Raw genomic sequence first — 20,744 nt, forward strand, 5'->3', positions numbered from 1 at the left:
GAGGGGTGGGAGAGAGAGAAAAGAGGGGGGGAGGGCGGGGGACGGGTGGGGAGCGCAGGGGTAGGGAGGGGAGCAGAGGGTGCACACTGTGATAATAAATCAGACCAGCTAATGCTCTCAGCATTGGGGCTTTTTAAAAAATTTATCCTTATTGTTGACAGTATTACAGATGTCTCCCTTTTCCCCCCATTGACCCCCTCCTTCCCACACCCACCCCAGCATTGGGCTTTTATGAACAGTTCTTGGGATACTACTTTGGAAAGGAGTTTGGCTTCATAGGTTCTCTTTGTGTCCCTGCAGAATGTCACTCCTCCTGTAGAACCTGCCAGGGCCGAGGACCCTTCTCCTGCTCCTCATGTGACACCGGCCTCGTTCTGTCCCACCTTGGCACCTGCAGCACCACCTGCTTCCCAGGGCACTATCTCGATGACAGCCATTCTTGTCAAGGTAGGTTTTAAAACATGAGTTTTCTCTCTTTTCCTTTGCTTTCGTTTTCTTACCTGTAGCCATTATTTTTATAAAAGGAAGAAAATTAATCTAAAAAGGCATATGGATGCCATTAGCAGATTTAATCAGATATCACCCTAATTCGAAGTGCTGGGCTGGGCCTCTCCTCTGCCAGTACCAGATGTGTGATCTTGGGTCAGTTATTTATTTAATCTCTCTGTTCTGTAGTTATTTTATTAAAAAATAAAAAAATATTAGTCTATTTCCTTTTATTGTTTCCTTCAGCATTTGAATTACAAGGTCCTAAGCAGAGATCATTCTAGCACACAACCAGTGACCTCAGCACTTCGCTGGATTCAATTTGTTTTTGGCATGTATTTGTTGAATATTGACAATATGGAGGGCTTGACATGCACAGAGTATTTAGTTTCTGCCCAAACAGTAGTTATTTTGTCTTGAATGAGAATTAATTGTATAGATGTCTTATTTTTGAAAGAAGTCAAAATATGATTAATTACTGAGTCAGGCAAAACAAAGAGTTAGGATAAATTAGGGAAAGGGCAAATCTAAGGGAATAAATTAGGAAATCCTTCACAGATGACAGAACACTTTTAAAAATGGACTGAGGTGGCTGACTTTATTTCAATCATTGAAGTGTCATTTGCTATATATATATAAATTATACTTCCTCATTTGAAAATGAAAGTTAACAAATACAGTGCTGATATTTCGATTTTATGTCCTAGGAAATACCATGTTAGAGCAATTATAGAGTAGTGGTTAGGAGAGTTGGCTCAAGAGTCAGGAGTTCAAATCCTACCTACCACTTATTAGCTTTGTTACCTTGAGCAAGTAAATTAATCACTAGTTCACTCATTTCTTTTTTCACTGTCTACTATCCATGGAGTTAGTGACCTTAGAGAACTGCACCTGCTACTCCAGATGTGGTCATCCCAACATGACTGCAGTAGGACTAATACCTCATAGGTTGGAGAAATGCTCCTTACCCACAACCCTCCGAAGATGGAAGCTGAGGACCTAAGGGGCTCTGGTATGTGCAGAACTGCCCTGAGTGAGACAAGCACATTTGCAGATTGCCTTGGAGAAGGGTGAGGGGATAGATGAGAGAGGAAGAATGGTTCAGACAGGAATAGTGGAAGCCTGTGCTTCTCAGTGTGACACTAGTGCATCCCTCCAAATCCTCTTAACGTTTCAAGATGCTCATTGTGAATCTATATTATTTTGGAAGTCAGTGAAGGGGCTGAATTTTACACTGAGGTCGCAAGGTGAAATGAAAGACTGCATAGAAGGATTCAAGAGCATGGGGGCAGACAGAGGCTTGAGGAGGTATTACAGGAAACTCAGCTGTGTACTGACCTGTGACCCCAGTCCGAGGAACTGGCATTTGGGCCTCTTTTTGCAGCTACCTATCAAGTAGGGGGTTCTAGGTGACATTTAGTTTACATGTAGGCTCTTCAGCTCAAGAGTGTATTCATTTCCTTAGTAACCATATCACACTTGTAATACGCTTTTAATCAACTAAAACTTTCAGATCCTTTTTTATAGGAATTGCTGTCTAAGGCCTTTTGTATCCGCTATTTGTGTTCATTTGTTATGGAACATAAATGTAGGGCTTATAGTTTTGTTTATTTTATCTTATTACTTTTAGTTTATTGCTTCAACTGGCAAAATAGGTTTGAGTTGTTATTCTTTCAGGTGGTAAAACTTAACTACTGTGTTTCCTCTATAGGTATATATGGCATATTTCAGTATCATTAGCATGACATCATTGTTTTCATTAATTAACAGTTATTAATAAAAATATTGATCAAGTAAAAAATAATGACTTGGTCATATTACTCTACTAGACATTTCTTTTACCAGTTACAAAGATTTCCTGATCACGTTTGAGTATGCATTTCAACCTCCTTAAAACCACCTACAACTACTAGGCCCCTTTATTTTTGTATTCACAAGTTTATCTTTGGGATCATTATCAAACACTTTGCCAAAATTAAGATGCGCCATGTGTAGAAATCCTATTAAAACAAAAAAAGGATTAAAGTTTACTGTCATGTAAGTTTCCAACATTTAAAATATTCTTTTCTAACTATTCCCACATTATCTGAAACTCCCATCTAGAATTTTTATGGGACCTTTCATTACAGATCTACATACTCTAATGAATATGTTATATCATTGCTTTTTCTTATAGGTAAAACAAGAGGTTTTCTTTCTTTTTATTTCACAGGGAGGTGATTTTCCTGCAGTGTGCCTCATGCTTTGATACCCCATAGATTTAAAACTCCCATGATCACTCTGTAGACTTTTCCTGTGACCTATACTTAGAGAAGATTTCAGAATGAGGCAGAGATGCTAGTGCTTGAGGGTATATAATTAAAATACCTGGCTTCTTTCATTTATGTAACAAGTGTTTACTAAACACCTACAAGATGATAGATAACCAGTTAGGTGCTGGGATTCCTGCAAGGAACAAAGCAAACCTGGCCTTTACTTTTATGAAGCTTTTAGCTTAAAGGATACAGATGTTAAATAACCACTTAAATGAAAATGGTTATATGTGGCGTGAAAGAAATGTATGGAGTGTTATAGAAACAGTAACTGGCGGACCTAGTCTAGACTGGATAATCAGGGAAGGCCTTCTTGAAGAAGAGCCTGGAGAATGAGTACAAGTTAAAGACAAGAGACTTGGAGATTATATTGAGAGGATTCAAATATGTGAGTTAAAATGTATAGGTGGGACAAATAAAGGGAATGATGGAGGAGCAATATTTATAGAAATGAAAGCTGGAAATTAATTTTTCAGGATTCAGGAAAAATATAAATGTATACATGAAATTGACCTCTGGAGCTTGAGCAATATGAATGAAAATAATACTCTGGTGGAAACATGGAAAATAGATTGCAAGGGGGTCAGATTAGATTTAGGGAAACTAATTAGGAGACTATGGTAGCAGTCCAACAGGAGATGATGATGGCTGGATCTATTGGTGGCATATGTGGATATGGAGAAAAGCAAAAAGTTCTGAGAATTACATAGGAGAGTTCCAATAAATAGGATCCAGTGAATGATTGGGAGTGAGGAAAAGGGGCTGGCAAAATAGACTCCCAGGTTTCTAGCATGAATAGTTGAGTAGATGGAGAAATGACAGTTGCTCAGTTAGGGAAGATGGGAGTAGGAATCATCCCTCAATGCCTAAATTAAGTAAATGGTTGCTAAGAATCACAACTGGGCAAATCAGTAAGCCAGGTCACCTTTAAGTCCATTGTATCTTAAAGTCGATGCCTAATTTTAATCTTGACATCACATAAACTCTGAATCTATATAATTAACTAAGGGGTCTTGATTCCTTAAGAAGTAAGGTTCAGATAAAACTCTGGACTATCTATCATTTCAGAGATCTTGGGCTAAGTATAAATTCTGTTGCTGAATCACAAAGGCAATTTGAATATGGGATTTCCATTCGTGAGTTTATCATTTATCTTTTCTGGAAAATAAGATTATCTTTTTTTTAATATATTTTATTGATTTTTTACAGAGAGGAAGGGAGAGAGATAGAGAGTTAGAAATATCTATGAGAGAGAAACATCGATCAGCTGCCTCCTGTACATCTCCCACTGGGGATGTGCCTGCAACCCAGGTACATGCCCTTGACCGGAATGGAACCTGGGACCTTTCAGTCCGCAGGCTGACGCTCTATCCACTGAGCCAAACCGGTTTCGGCAAGATTATCTTTTTTTAATATTGGAAAATAAGACTAACATTCTCTGTTTCTGTTGATCACAGGGGAGGGCTATGAGCCATAATTAAGGAACAGGTTGGAGCTGGGCTTTGTTTCTTTGCAGCATCTGTCTAGGTTTGATCAGTATGTCAGTATTTGCAATTGTAATCATCTGGTCATTTTCTTTTCCTATCTGCTCAGCATGCAACCCGCACTGTGGAAGCTGTGATTCACAGGCCAGCTGTACCTCCTGCCGAGATCCAAGCAAGGTCCTGCTCTTTGGGGATTGTCAGAATGAGAACTGTGCCCCACAGCACTATCTTGACTTCTCCACCAAGACATGCAAAGGTGAAGCTCGTCCTGAATTGTACAGTTCTTTTAGCAGTGATGCCCCTTTACAAATATGTTCACCCCCCACCTTGGGAAAATACTGTCATCAGGCATTTAGACTTTCTCTGATGATAGCAAGAAGTCATTATGTATGCATGTATTCATGTCTTCACTCATTAATTTATGTATTAAAGGTTCAAGCAGGGAGATGAAAAATATGTATTAGGTTAAACAAATATTTTTGAGCACCTACTATGTACCAGCCATTGTGTAAGTTAATAGTAATGAGACCAGGGGTTGCAAAGTGAAAACCCTCTGGTTGTATTTGGCCCACCAAATCTTCCAGTGTTTCAAAATGTTTAATATTTGCCTTTTAAAAATCAGAAAACATACCATACAAAAACTGAGATTCTTCTAAGTCAGAATATCTGGCAAAACTGGATTTGCATTCCCAGAATGTGACAGGAGGTTGGCATGAGTAGCTGTCGTCTCTGTTGGATAGAGCATGATCTCCGAAGGTCACCACCGTCCTCACTGTTCCCTATTCCATCACACAGGCCTATTTAAAAGATTTACACTACCTTCCTGGGCCCCACAGGCACTTGCATTTACAACTCTAGAATGCTAGACTCTGTGCTTAATGCGGACAGGAGTTGTATCTGATTTGTTCATCTCTGCTTAACATACTGAAATGAGTGAAGACACAGTCCCTGTCCTCAAGGAGTTGATAATGTCAAAAACCAATTGCCTTTTTCTCTGTTCTCCAGTGGTTGGAATTCTAGGGGATTTGCTCTTTGAAGGGCAGTGCTCAGCCAGAGGAAAAGCAGAGTTCAGGGTGATTTTCCTTGCTCTTGTTCTTTCCCTCCTCCATTCCTCTATTCCACACTCCCCTCTGTATCTCCAGTTCTGCCAGGGAAGCTAGGGCTCAGATACGGAGGTCAAACGTCTGTCCGGTAAACTTGGGATGCTTGAAGCCTTTGCACCGTTGCACACTATCCATTCCAGGGAATTCTCCTTGGTTGTCAACTTAGGTGGTCTGCTGTGCTTGAGACCAAAGAAGCTTTTCTGTTTCTTCCCCCCTAACCAGTGGTGGTTAGTTTGCGGTGAAAAACAAGATCATCACAAATCCTCCCTGTTGTAAATGATTTTGTAACTGTGCTGGCAGTTTTTAGGGCTCTGTGTTAGTCATTTTCCCTCAGGACTGATTCAGCCAAATAAATGAGTGAGATTAACTTTATAAATCTTCTTGGAAGCACATGTACTGTCTTGCACGTTTACCTGCTTCCTTGGGACTTAGAAATATTGCATCAAGGAAGAGGGAAAGTGACTAATGAGCGGTTTTCCCAGCTTCTTCTCAGGGAGGGGAGGTGGGCTGAGGCAGCACTGAGTGGAGATATTTCTCCAAGATAAACAGTTCAGCAGCAAACCTTGAGGAAGCTGCTACCATATGTCAGCACTATGCTGGGTTCTTTACATTCATTATTTCAGTCTTCACAGTAGCCTGATGCAATAGGTACGATTCTTTTTTTTTTCCAGTTAAAATATATTGAAATTTATTTCAAAATGCAGACAATATTATTCTGTTACACTGATTTGGCTTAAGCTCCAAAAATGCTCAAATATTCTGTTGAAGTTAGAATAGATCAATTGTAGAGAAGAAGTATCAGACATTTCGAGTCTATAACTACTCTTCAAGGATGAGGATTTCCATATTTAGAGAACATCGTGTCCCTAATTATTTATTGTGGCTCAAGTCTAATTCACCCATGCTATATTTTAATTCTGCTCAAATATTTCTAGAATTCCAAAGTATCTCTAGCACCAGTTCCCTGACAAAGTTAGCTGTTTAAATTAAACCAACTATTTTTCCATACCCTGGATGAGATAGATGATAAAAATGCAAACACACACTCACACAAAAAAAAACACACACAAAGAAACTGTTTTTTGCACCGTTAATAGTTCCTTTTTCATAAATATTGTTTTGAGTATCTGAGCACCTTACCCACAACAAACCATGTATTTATACCCCACAAATCTTCCCATGCAGAGATTTTGCATACTACTAAATCCCCATCTGAGGGCTACAATCCATTCTAATTCTACTGTAGACACTGGTTATAATTAAAGTATCAATAGGTATGATTCTTATTTCTGTTTTACAGACAAGGAAACTGAGGCTTAAAACGTTTAAGGGAGGCATGTGAGATATGCAGATAAAAAGCAGCAAAGCCACAACTTGCATAAAGACTTACCCGACTTCAAAACTAAGCCCTTAACCATGCTGCTGCCCCATCTCCCACGCATGAAGCATACCTTATTAGCAAGCACTTTGTTTTCAAACATGAGTTTCCTGACTGTATCCGAACTGCCTCAGCAACGACAGCTATAGTAATCACAATAACAAAGCAATAGCAGCAGCAACATGTTCTTCTTGCCTCAATCTCTGAGATTGACTGTAGTTCTGATGTCGAGCCTGATCACCTAGGTTTCTTTCATTTCTTTAAATATGTTTTTATTGACTTCAGAGAGGAAGGGAGAGGGAGAGATAGAAACATCAATGATGAGAGAAGCATTGATCCGCTGCCTCCTGCACACCCTCTACTGGGGATGGAGCCCACAATCTGGGCCTGTGTCCTGACCAGGAATCAAACCGTGACCTCCTGGTTCATAGATCGACGCTCACTCAACCACTGAGCCATGCCGACTGGGCCACCTGTGTTTCTAACAACCCCACTGGATTATTTGGGCCACATCTAGGGCTGGGACCCACTAGAACATAAGGTCCTTGAGGACAGGGTCTACACCTCTCACTTTACACCCTCACCCAATGCTGAGTATCCTGCAGGTGCTGGCTGAGTGGATGAACCTGAAAATGAATCGGTTCTGCTCTACATGAGATTGTCTGTTCCTTCAGTAAGCCCTTTATTCTGGACAGGTCCTTCATGCCCTCTCTCACTCTATCATTGTTGGTTCTTTCCATCCTGTTGGTCAGCACCTGATTTTTGAGAAGTAGAGAGTGTGGGCTGGTCATGGAGATAGAAGATGCATTCTTAGTTGACTCTCTGATATCCTTTCTCTCTCAAGCATTTGGAGGGGGGTCCACAAATTGGCCACTCCCTACAGCAGGCTTTGCATGAAGATGTGTGACTCAGGGATAAAGAACTGGTGGCTTGTGGAATAGGATCGAGTTGACTTGGCTCCTCAGCAGCCCCACTGACAAACAGGCTCAGGAGCAGGAGCGATACATGTACGCGCTCATGTCTAACATCATTAGGAAACACTAAACCTCAGAGAAGTGTCCCAGCTACTATCAGTAGAGTCACTAGAGCTCACTTGTCTGACATCTCTTACGTGGGACTTACTTTCCCCCTTGCAGCTGCAGGCAGCATCCTCATAAATTAGGTGCTGGACAGAAAGGAAGCTGATCTAATGAGGCCTTTCTTTCTAGAGTGTGATTGGAGTTGCAATGCGTGCAGCGGGCCTCTGAGGACAGACTGCCTGCAGTGCATTGAAGGCTACGTTCTCCAGGACGGCACCTGCGTGGAGCAGTGCGCACCATCATTCTACCGGGACTCAGGCCTCTGCAAGGGTAAGTGTCTGGAGCCCCTGCTCTGTGCTCATCCAAGCTTCAGCCTCTTCTCGTTGTGCTGTTCTGAGAAGGAGCCTGTGGCTGGTTCCCATCCTGGCTTTGTGTCTAATTTCTGGTTTCTTTTCTCAGAACTTTTCTTTGGTATAATGAAAATGTCTTTTTCCTTTCTCTCGTGCCCAAATACATTTCCTAAAATTTGAGGGCACTATGGAAATAATGGGAGTGTATGGCCATGGAAACAGGTATGTTTGAGCCATTACTTTTGGGTTTCCTTAAAAATTGAACAGGCCTGCACTCCAGATGGAAAGGTCTGTGTCCTCTGGTCCCTTGAGTACGTGGACAGACCTCATTATTCACCATCTGTTTCCCACAGCCCTCCATACAGCTTATATCTCACCATCATCTTTCTCTGGTCCAGGACCCCCTTCAGCCTCAATTTAACACCACGAAATCTTCAGATCTTGAAATGCCCACCCAAAGTGCCCAGAAAACATTCTTGGGAGCATTGTTGAGAGACTCTGATAACTGACTGGGTGAGTCAGGAAAAAGATTGACATTTCAGCAAAAATGGTACAGAGAGCCAAGGACTAGTTGATAACAATAATGGCTAATACCTGTTCATTTCTAGCTTGCCTAGTATTTTCCATTATTTAATTTGATCTTCACCCAGGGAGCTAGGGGGATAGTACGTCCACCCCCATTTTGTAGGAGAGACCACTGAGGCTCAGAGAAGTGGAGTAACTAGTTCTGTCCTCCACCTGGTAAGTATGATAGTCTCAACCAGGAGCCCGACTCCTTGCTCCTGTCTGCAGCTTTGCCCAGCCACAAGGTTATATCGCTCATTGCTGTCTAACACTGCCTCGCTGTCAGGATCAGGAGCCCCTGGGAAAGCCATACACATTCCTGTCAACTTGACTTGTCTTTCAGGCTGTGACAGCCACTGTCTCCAGTGCCAAGGTCCCCAGGAGTGTACCCGCTGTGAGGAACCATTTCTCCTCTTGGGAGCCCAGTGTGTCCAGGAATGCGGGAAAGGGTACTTTGCAGAACATGCCAGTCGCAAATGTGCAGGTAACTTGGAAACCAGGATGAATTCTCTGGAAAAACGTAAAGGAGCAAGCTATTCAGGTGTGCTGATCCTCAGGTAACCAAGGAGAATTGGAATCAGAAGTAGCATGAAAACCCAGGGAGCTTGGCCTAAGCAATTGATGACTTCCCATGCACTCCGCCAATTGCTGGTTAAATGGAATATAAAAGAGCAGGCCAATAATTCCCTTGCACAAATCAATATTGTCCTTAATTGTCTTTATGGAAATGAGGCCAATATTTTATGGAATGTAAAGCTTACGTATACCCATTAAGAGTGGATCAGCCCAGTAGATGTGAGCATAGAATTTTCAGTGTGTAGACTAAATAACCAGTGATCCTGATATTTGCCATAATGTCCTTAAAGAGTAGAATTTCTGGAGATACTTTAGTGAGACACATTAATCTTTTATTATGAAACTGAAGTTAAGCCCAAAGTCTAAATTACCTTGTCTATTGAGTTACTGAGGAGAGTTTCCTTAGTGTGTTCTCATCATTTCTGTCAAAACTTAGTACTGTTTGTCCCACTTTAATGAACACCTGACATTTAATAGTAATGCCATTGCCCAGGCTTAGCATTTTATACTTCACCAGATTTCCTTCATCAGCATTGTATCATTTGATATTTACAATGGCCTGGTAAAATATGGCAGGCACTATGAATCCTGTTTTGCAAGTGAAAAAAAAAATAACAACACACACACACACACACACACACACACACAGAAATAGGAGAGAGGCTAAGAGTATTAAATAGGGCAACATAAAATAAAATATTAAACCCAAGTTGTTTTGTTCTAATCCAGTGCCTTTTAAACTGTACTGTGCTGCATTTCTCTACCAAAATCTTATTTACTGAAGCAGAAAAATAATTCTAGATTACTAACTTGACCCAAAGAAATCATCTATGTTCCTTTAAATAGCTTGATCACCTATTGCATTTAAAATAATAATAATTAAAAAAATAGGAGAGTAGCAGTGATAGTTGTAGTGCGATTGAGCCCTTTTGTGTGCCAGGCACTGTTCTACTCACGACATACATAGCACATGTATTCCTCCCAACAATCATTTGTATTAGGTGCTATCAGTTTCCCTATTTTTTAAAAAAAGAAACTTGCACCACAGATTGTTAGAAGAACTTACCCATGTTTGGCAGCTGGTAAGTGGTAGCAGAGGAACAGTACCCAGAAAGGGCCTATGCTCTTAATCACTATAAACTGCCTCTCTTACAAGTCAATATGGTTAACTTTCTAAACAATTCATTTATGTGAAACATTTTCAGATCACAGTGTATAAGGCAAGAGTGCTCCTCCCTATCACTTCCCTTCCGAGGGTTGACCAGCCCTCTGTGAAATTCTGTAAGAGACTGCTGGAATTCTCTTTTGCTGCAGTTGGTGGCCATGTGTGCTTGTACTCTCACTCTTCTTTGCTTTACCACGGTGGCCCTGGCTGGGTGCCCGTGCCTTGTTGTGCATCATTTAGTGTGTCCTCTCTTCAATAGCCTGCCCTCGGAGGTGCTTGCAGTGCAGCCACAGAAACCGATGTCACCGCTGTGACCATGGGTTCTCTCTGAAAAGTGGCCTTTGCGTTTCCAACTGTGTTCCTGGCTTCTCTGCCCACTCATCTAACGAAACATGTGCTGGTAAGTACTTCTCCACTGGTGGCTGATGAGTTCACCTGCAGTTTCTACATGCAGAGGCTGTGTTTGCATATGCAGTGGACTCATGTGGTATAAAATGCAGGATTCCCATTCCTGGGGAAAACACCGGTGCCGCTAGGAATAAGGAAATCTTTATAGAATGTGAAAGTTTGGGAAAACTCAACTTCTAAACTTTTTAGAGAAGAAAAAGGAGCAATCTTTTTAAAAAGTTAACTGTGCCCTTGCCAGTTGCTTGGTGGCTAGAGCATTGCCCTGCAGACCAAGATCCTGGGTTTGATTCCTGGTCCAGGGCATGTACTTTAGTTGCAGGTTCAATCCTCAGCCCCCATTGGGGCGTGTGTGGTAGGCAACCAGTCGTCGTGTCTCTCACATTCATGTTTCTCTCTCTCCCTTCCACTCTCTCTAAAAATCAATGGAAAAATATCCTTGGGTGAGGATAAATAAATAAATAAAAGTCAACTGTCAGATCAGAAATTTGGCATAAAACTTACTTATGTTCCTGAATTACAACTATGTTGCAGAAAATTACATATATACTTGTATAGATATAATTTATTTATATTTATATAAACTTGTAGAGCTGATAATTCCAGGATGCAATGGTGCATCCTTTGTGCACATGCTAGAGATAACTTACAAATAAATAATGAATAGTGTGAGGAGCTTGCCCCATTAGGTTCATACATTTGAAGCAAATAGATTTCAAGCCATATTGTTTGCCATTAAGAATGAGGTAACAGCCCTAGCTGGTTTGGCTCAGTGGATAGAGCATCGGCCTATGGACTGAGGGGTCCCAGGTTCATTTCTGGTTAAGGGCACATGCCCGGGTTAGGGGTCAATCCCCAGTGTGGGGTATGCAGGAGGCGGCCAATCAATGATTCGCTCTCATCATTGATGTTTCTATCTCTCTCTCCCTCTCCCTTCCTCTCTGAAATCAATAAAAATATATTTAAAAAAAAAGGATGAGGTAACAAGTTAAAAGGGTGGAGCTAGTCTTGTCCAAAATATCAATGAACACTTTACATAACAAAGAGAAGCAAATTTAAATTGTCTTAATTTTCAACCTCAAAAGTTTTAGAGGGGAATAAAACTTGGGAGTTCTGTTATAGCTGAGCATTCCTTGGCTTTGCGTATCCTTTATCAATAACAGGAGGCATACTTTAATGCATGCAGTCAGTCATATTTTCCATCTCTGTATTTCTGACCTCTAAAGATATTAAAACTTCACATGAGAAAAAGTAACTTTGGCTTATTTTATTGGGATCTTTCTAAAAACAACAAGAACTTGAGAGTTAGCTTGTTCCTCTTAGGATGTAATACAAGTCAATGTGCGAATGTGAATTACTCTCACCTTCGTTAGTAATCTTACAATAGAATAAGTCCCCCTGAAAGTTGGCATCACTAACTGTCCTGTCTAGCCTACCTTCAAGTCCAGGCAAACCAACTTGCAGGAGACAGAATGGTCAGAAATCCTAATTCATCCATCAGATGTTTCCTGTGGACAAAGATTGTAAAACTTTTAAACAAAGTGTGTATATTTCACATGAATTCTGAATATAAGCCATTGATAATCCTACTTCAATGGAGATTAACTGGTACTGTTCTAGCATTGGTATTAAACACTTACCTCTTTTCTTGCCCTTGGTGGGTCTGATGGCCAGATAGGACAGATGTCTTAGGATTGTGGTTCTCAACCCTGGAGCCTATTGGGATTGATTGCCTGGGAGTTTGTAAAATCATGAAGGGCCCACCCCAGATCTTGTAAGTCAAGATCTCTGGTGGTGGAGCTCAAGTATCAGTATTGTTTTAAAGATCCCTATGTGATTCTTTACTGCTATTATTATTGAATATAATTCCCATACCATAAAATTCACCCTTTAAAGTATACAATGCAGCGATATTTTGTATATTTTTAATATATTCACAAAGTTATGCATCCATCACCACTATCTAATTCCAAGACACTTTACTTACCCTAATTAGGAGTCTTTCCGCATCACTCCCTCACCACAGGCGCTGGCTACCACTGATCTACTTTCTGTCTGTACTAATTTGCCTATTTTGGACATTTCACATAAATGGAGTCATACAATATGTGGCCTTTAATGTCTGGATTCTTCCACTTGGCATAACGTTTTCAAAGTTTCTCCATTTGTAACATGTATCAGTATGTCATTTCTTTTTTTATGCTTGAATAATATTCCATTGTGTGGATATACCACCTTTTTATTCCTTCATCAGTTGAACATTTGGCTTGTTTCCACTTTTTACCTATTATGAATAATGCTGCTATGAACATTTGTGTAGAAGTTTTTGTATGGATATATGTTTTTAATTCTCTTGAGGATATGTCCAGGAACAAAATTGGTGGGTCATATGCTAGTAGCTCTATATTTAATTATCTGAGGAACTACAAGTAGCTACACTGCTTTACATTCCTACCAGCAATATATGAGGGTTCTAATTTCTCCACATCCTCAGGAACAGGTTTTACCATCGTTCCTAGTGGGTGTGAAGTGGCATCATTTTGTGGTTTTAATTCGCATTTTCCTGATTGTTAATGATGTTGAGCACCTTTTTGTTGTGCTTATTGGCCTTTTTATACCTTCTTTGGGGAAATGCTTATTCAAATTCTTTGCTTATTTTAAAATTGGGTTGTCTTTACTGCATTGGAAGAGTCCTTTATATATTCTGGATTCAAGTCCAGTTTCAGGGATATCTGACTTATAAATATTTTATCTCATTCTGTGGGCTGTCTTTTCACTTTCTTGCTGGTTTCCTGGTGAAGCAAAACATTTTTTTTTTTTTTAGTTTTAATGATGTCTAATATATCTATTTTTTTTCCTTTTGTCACATGGGCTTTCTGTGTTATAGCTAAGAAAGCATTGCCTAATTCAAGTTCACAAATATTTACTCCTTATTTTCTTCTAGAAGTTTTATAGTTTAATATAGGGGTGGGTAACCTGTTTTCTGCCAAGGGCCATTTGGATATTTATATCATCATTTGTGGGCCACACAAAATTATCAACTTAAAAATTAGCCTGCGATATTTGGTCAAACATTTAATTAACTCACCCCTAATGCCTAGGCAGGGCCAGACCAAATGATTTCTTACTTGGTCCTCGGCTGGACATTCCCTACCCCTGTAAAAGAGCCTGTGTTCTTTCCCTGTGCATCCACAGTGAGAACCACTGGATTAGAAGGAAGCTTATGGTGGACAGTAGCCTAGAGCCTCATCTTTGTAGCTCTCTGAATGAACATTGCAAGCCTATTTCTTTAAATACACATACACTCCTCACTTGTGAATTACCAAGCCTGACCTTTGAATCGATGTTTTCCAGGCAGAACACACACTCCTGGTCTTCATGTGAATGGTTCTCTCACCCTGGCCATTGGTTTAATGAAGCCACTGGATTTTTCCCTCCTGAACGTCCAAGACAAGGATGGCAGGGTCGAAGACCTCCTGTTCCATGTTGTGAGCACACCCACCAATGGGCAGCTAGTGCTCTCGAGGAATGGGAAAGAGGTGCAACTCGACAAGGCTGGCCATTTTAGCTGGAAAGATGTGAATGAGAAAAAAGTGCGCTTTGTGCACAGCAAAGAAAAGCCCAGGTGACTCCGTGTTCCATTGTTTTCTTCCTGCCTCCTTTCCACCAGTGTTTTGCACCTCCCTCATCCCCCCCAAACTCCCCTTTTCTCCACAGTTATCCCCTTCTCCTCTGAGAAAGATCCATCCTCCACAAATGCCAAATGCTTTCAGCTGCCTGTCATCATTTCACTGTAATTGCTCAGAGAGTGTGCTTCTGTTAGAGGCATTTTCATTTTATCACATAATTATGGGTAATTCTCTGATGTGACAGGAAAGATCCTGGTACAATTACCCAGCTTTCTGGCCCAGTAGAAACAAAACTGGTTATACACCCAGATGCTCCAGCTGCTTCTTCAACATTAGTGTAATATACTGGGAGGAGGGAGTGGCTGGAGGATAGAGTGCACACTTTTCAAGGTGTTGTATGGGTCTTAGAATTTCAGAGTTGGAAGGAAACAAAGAGTCACAGTTTACTTTCTATTATCCACTTCATGGGATTAATTGTGGTTAATATTTAAGCCTGATCCAGTTTTCCTCTGATGTCTAGCATACTTCTGGCTGTCTTCCCGCCCCAGCTGACATATGCTTCAGGAATGCAATTGAATGTTAACACTAACCCAAGCAAATATAGCCGTGTAATTAGCAGAGTAATTCCACTAAGCAGAAATCAGAGAATGCATCCCAAAGATTAGCCTCTTGGATTATCCTTCACCCTGCTCTGCTTCGTTAGTGCAGGAAATTCAGACTGGTTTATTTGTAAACAAGGAGTTGATACCCAGGGAACAGTGATAAGGAAACAGTGAATATTTTCTACTGTCACCACTAAACGAGATTTTGTTTAAGGTTTGGGCTAGGACATAGGTGGAGAGAAAAGTAAATGGCCCTTTCTCCATTTGCAGTTGAGAGCCGGTGAGCAAAGAAACCCTTGCAGAAGTAAGAGCAAGTGACATTCACTGAACACTAGCTATTAGCTAGGCACTGTGTTAACTACTTTATGTAAATTCTGTATATTTGTATTCCCAGTCTCCAGGCCTTCGGAATGTAAAGTAATCTTACCCAAGGCCTTGCATCCTATGATGCACAGCTCAGACTCCAACCCAGGGCTTTCTGATTCCACAGCCCATGTCTTTAGCCACTATGATTTCTGTCTTAATAATAGTAGGAATAATGGGCATGCTTCCATCTCCGCGGGCATGCAGAAGTGTTGCTATAAACGGTGCTTAAAACTCTAGTACTTGATGCTATAGAATCACCTGTCAAACTCGTGCTCCATCTCCTGCGTTCCTTTTGCTGCAAGTATAGTTAAATGTTTGCATATCTCACACACACACACACACACACACACACACACACACACACACACACACACACACCTGTAGTTGTTTGTCTTGGAATCACTTGTGAAATGTGTATAAAGTACTTAAAGCTTCAAAGACAACCAAAGTGAAAAACCTCTTGTTTCTCTAAGCTTACCTTTTTAATCTCATCCTCTATTTCCTCACAGAACCAGCTTTGTACCCATAAACAGGACAAAGAATGGCAACTATCTTTAGGGAATTTTTAGCACCTTTTTGGGGAACACATTTAACATTGGATTTTCTTTATCTAAAAATTTAAACAAAAGAAGGAATGAGAGTAATAGTAAAAGAAACAGGCTAGGCAGAAACTCATGAAAAAGGGAAATGGTGCGTCTCCGCATGATACAAAAACAGAAGACACAGCCTGCCACACAGGTTTGTGGTTTTGTTTTCTCTGTCAAACACTGACCCTGATTCTTTAGGACTGGAATGCTTTAGGATTGCATTCCTCTAGGGTTGGAATGCTCCTGTGGAGTACAAGACAGATTGTAAATATAGTCATAGGAGACGAGATAAGCTCCATTGCTGAGATGTTGAGCACAGTTATTGGAAGCTCACTGCCAACAAAAAATCATTTTCCCCAGTAGGTTGGGAGTAACTAGCCCATCATTTGAATTCTCTTGAAAGCTGCAAGTGGGGATGGAGAGGAGCGGGATTTAAATGGGGCAGAAAATGAAGGGAAAAATAAAATTGGAGGGAATACAGCACACTTTTTTAAAATTAAGTTTTCTGAGGTACAGTTTGCATTTAATAAAATTTCCTATTTTAAATTACTGTTCTATGAGTGTTAACAAATGTATACTGTCTTTCAGTCTTGAGAACACAACCACATTCAAGGCATAAAACCCCCAAAACTCCATTTACAGTCACTACCTTCCCCAGTTCCTGGTAAACACTGATCTGTTTTCACCCTTGTAGTTTTGCCCTTTCTGAAATGTCATGTGAATGGAATCAGCAAGTATGTAATCTTTTGTTTCTGGCTTTTGCCGTAATGCTTTTGAGATCCATCCACATTCTTCCATGTGTTGGTAGTTAATTCCAAGAATACCTTTTAAAGAACTTTGAAAACAGTGGTCCCACCATAGACCAGAATTCAAACCCTCTCATATACATTAATTATGTCTTATCAGGCCACAGTGAGTTCTGTGCTTGGTTTGGCTTGAAGCGGGCAACTCCTACCTTTCCTTCTAGTAGTCTCTGAAGCTGTTGAAACAACACTCTTTATGAGAAGTACAAACCACAACAAAGAGTGAGCCTTATTTTGTTTTCTTAATTAGGATTCTTTGGTTATAAGAAAGGAAGTCAACTTGAACTAGATTAAGGAAATAGTAAGGTGTGTTGTAACATTGCAGGTGTGGCCTAGATCTCAAACACATTAAGGGCAATGGGCCTCAGGGCCAGCCTGGAAGCTAGAACCAGGACCAGGAAGCAGGACTCGGTCCTTTCTCTTGTCTCTGTGTCTTGACTCATAGGCTTCATTGACCTCTCTCCTACAAACCGGCTTCCTCCACATCCTTATCCACACTATGGTTTCCCAATAGTCAATAATCAGACATTCTTCCCTAGTCAAGTCTACGTTAAATGTTGCATGTGTGTGGCTGGACAGGGAGGTGGCTAGAGTTATGTAATGAAAGCATTGCAAATATTGTGATTTGGGACCCACTCATATGAATTGGGTAGGACGTGGCAAGAGGGTTTGCAGGGACTAGGGACTCACTGAGATCTACTCAAAGATTTTGAAAGATTCCTTTTTCATTCTTTAGTTTTATTTACCATTAGCCTACAATATATCACTAACCTTTCTTCGCCCCAAAACTGATTTTCAACCTTTTATAGAATCAATTTAGAAAAATAGGAAAAAAATTATGTAATTATTACAATGAGATCTAAGAACACACAATAGTTTTGTCTGCATTTCACTAGGTTCATATTTATCTGGTCATTTTTATTTATAGTATGAATGTTATATTACTGTAGTGGTTTGATCCAAATTCATCCATGCATATAGCCTGGAAATGTTTTTAATCATTGTCATTCTAATGACTGATTTAATGGTTGCATTTTCTCATTTCTTCTTTGGAATTTCTTTTAGGAAAGGTTACTTTTCCCTGAAAATTAGTGACCAGCAGTTCTTCTCTGAGCCACAGGTGATCAATATACAAGCATTTTCAACACAGGTAATAAAAATGCCACACTATTAATAATTTTATGTGTCTACTAATTCTCAAGCACCAATAAAGATTTCTTGTAGTTGTAGATAAATGAATGAGCTGAATTAATCTTGTCTCAGTTTTCTCCTGAAATAATTTTTTTAAATATATATTTTTTATTTTTTTAAAATATATTTTATTGATTTTTTACAGAGAGGAAGGGAGAGAGATAGAGAGTTAGAAACATCGATGGGAGAAAAACATCGATCAGCTGCCTCTTGCACACCTTCTACTGGGGATGTGCCCACAACCAAGGTACATGCCCTTGGCCGGAATTGAACCTGAAACCCCTCAGTCCACAGGCTGACGCTCTATCCATTGAGCCAAACCGGTTAGGGCCTGAAATAACTTTTTAATGCTTCTAGGCAATAACAATAGCAGCAACCATTACTGCTAAAGAGTATAACCATCTGTAATACTCTTTGTAGTGTTTCTCATTTAATCCTCATGCCATCCCCATGAGGTATTATTATCCCCAATTTACAAGTGAGAACTCTAAGTCACAAGGAGCTTAAGTAACTTGTCTATGGTGATCAATAGAGAGCCAAGATCTATGCTCATTAACTCTGAATGCAGATTCTATGTTCTTGATCATTGCATTATGGTGCCATCTTTTGCTATACTGAATCAGAAACTAGCCCATCAGAATAATTTGAGATGGTTCTAGTTCTTCAGACTTTCCTTATTCATCTCTCTTTTTGAGTTAGTTTTGTAAATGTTTCTCTCTCATAGGTATGGGATTATGTTGGCTACTTTTGCCTTATCTACTATGCAGCCAGACTGCATTTATCTTAGTTGGCAGAAGTTAGATGATCTTATTAAGGATATTCTTAAATGTTGTGCCACTGTGGTCATCAGCCAACCACTGGTCTGAGGAAATCATGGTAGCCGTTTTAAAACTCAGTGTGATGGTTCTTCTCATCACTCATCTCTGTCAAGTTGTACTTATGTGTGCAGAATACATATAGTGGTAGAAACTCTGAGTAATTGGGCTTGAGGATTTGAACAGCTGAAATGTGCAAAGAGAGTAGGAAGATAGATATACTCTTAAGTTGTGAATGGCAAGAGAAAGGACATCATGAGGAGCCAAGGCTACCTAAATATCCAGATCTCAGGAGTGTATTAGACATGATTCAAGGAAGGACATGAGATCATTGTTTTTAAACTGATATTTTTATATCTTTGGTCCAAAAATGAAAGGACCATAGACTTTGAACCAGAAGTGGCTGCCAAATGATATGAGCAGCCCAGCTCAGCTCTTCTTGATGGCATTCTCACTTCAGGGATGGACTGAAATTAAGGAATGATTAGAAATTGGTCCTAAATTAATTTGATCTCAGAGTTAAGCTAAGAGTATGAATTTTGTTTTAATTGTAGCTAAAATGTGATCTCTGTAAAATGGGCCAGAGGGGAAATCAAGCCCTAGGACTTATTGGCTTAGATGTTTTTCAGTACTTAAGCTCAGAAGTTTTGTTTTGTTCTTTTTGTTTGTGTGATATAGTTACGCTAAGCATGTGAATAAAAGGCCTAGTGTAGGTATAAGCAAGTGGCTTTCTCACCGAGATGGTTTGTTCTGATGGTTCCCTGATATTTGTTGTTTTCCTGAAATCAAGTGAGTAGATAGTGAGGGCACATTTTTATTTTATTTATGAGAAACTTTTATCATTTTAACTTTTCAAAAATGTGATTTTAGAAATGAATTTTAACTTATTTTTGTTCCTTAACATTTCTGTGATATTTGAACATGGTCTTGAGGCTCCATGGCCTTTTCTCATGTAAGTTAAGTCAATCTTTTCCATTTATGGATTTTGATATCACCTTTGACTTCTCTCTTTAGAATCTAAGAGGCCTTTCATTCCCATGTATAGAATCACAGCTTTGAGTTTTCACTTGGGAATTCTCAGTAGCTATTTTCTAGTTTCCCATTATGTGATTATTATAATCATGCATTCATTAGACATTACTCTAATAGATATTGAAATTCCCAGGAGGTCAAGAGGGCTAGTTTTAAAAGAAAGCCATTTGGATTAAAAAAGGCAATGTGCCGAGAAAAGTCCTAGATGGTTCAACTTCAGAGGATATACAAAATTGAGAGAATGTTTTTTTTGGCTTCTGGCCTTGATATATATTTTTTTTCAGGGATTTTTTTCTATTACGGTTCATTAACTTTTATCTTTGTGAAGGAACATTTTATCTGCTTACTCAAGTTGGTAAGAGCACACCTGATAATCCTAAGGAAACATATTAAAATTTGCTGTATGAGCAGTGCCACTTGAATTAACCAGGTGCTTGCGTTACTCAAATCAGGATCTTGTCAGGATTTATAACCTGAGCTGGGTTGGGTCCCTTGAAGATATGAATGAAACAGCTTGAAGAAAATTACTGGGAGGGACCAGAAATAGCATGAATTCAGAATGCAAAATTATCTTACTCGAAGTCAGCATGCTGCAACATGGACTGGAATGAAGTGCTCAACTCCCAACACAAATGCAAAAATTCCATATGTCTTTTATCATCTCTTGGATGCAGACAACTGACCGGGTTGCCTGACACTGATCTGATCACAGTTTCAGTGAAGGGGATGTGGTATAACTCAAGACAGCAGAGACTTCAAAGATTTAGAAGCAAGCAGTTCTCTTTGGTGGCCTCTGATGAATACTGTAGCCCTGAAGTGGCTAGAGATGCCTCCAGAATCAGAGATGTGAACCTTATTTGCTGTGATTCCTATGACC

General features: G+C 40.0%; 1 protein-coding gene across 1 annotated transcript in view; it reads left to right on the forward strand.

Annotated features, from left to right (window-relative positions):
* FRAS1 (Fraser extracellular matrix complex subunit 1) overlaps positions 1-20,744 on the forward strand; it is a 479,756-nt gene that overhangs the window by 298,078 nt on the left and 160,934 nt on the right. Inside the window, exons 22-28 of the mRNA XM_006778222.2 lie at positions 301-447; positions 4,392-4,538; positions 7,972-8,112; positions 9,040-9,180; positions 10,697-10,837; positions 14,197-14,467; positions 17,895-17,979. Coding sequence (XP_006778285.1) covers positions 301-447; positions 4,392-4,538; positions 7,972-8,112; positions 9,040-9,180; positions 10,697-10,837; positions 14,197-14,467; positions 17,895-17,979 — 1,073 coding nt within the window. The remainder of the gene's footprint in view (positions 1-300; positions 448-4,391; positions 4,539-7,971; positions 8,113-9,039; positions 9,181-10,696; positions 10,838-14,196; positions 14,468-17,894; positions 17,980-20,744) is intronic.

The sequence above is a fragment of the Myotis davidii genome, unplaced genomic scaffold, assembly GCF_000327345.1.
Source record: "Myotis davidii unplaced genomic scaffold, ASM32734v1 scaffold449, whole genome shotgun sequence".
NCBI lineage: Eukaryota > Metazoa > Chordata > Mammalia > Chiroptera > Vespertilionidae > Myotis > Myotis davidii.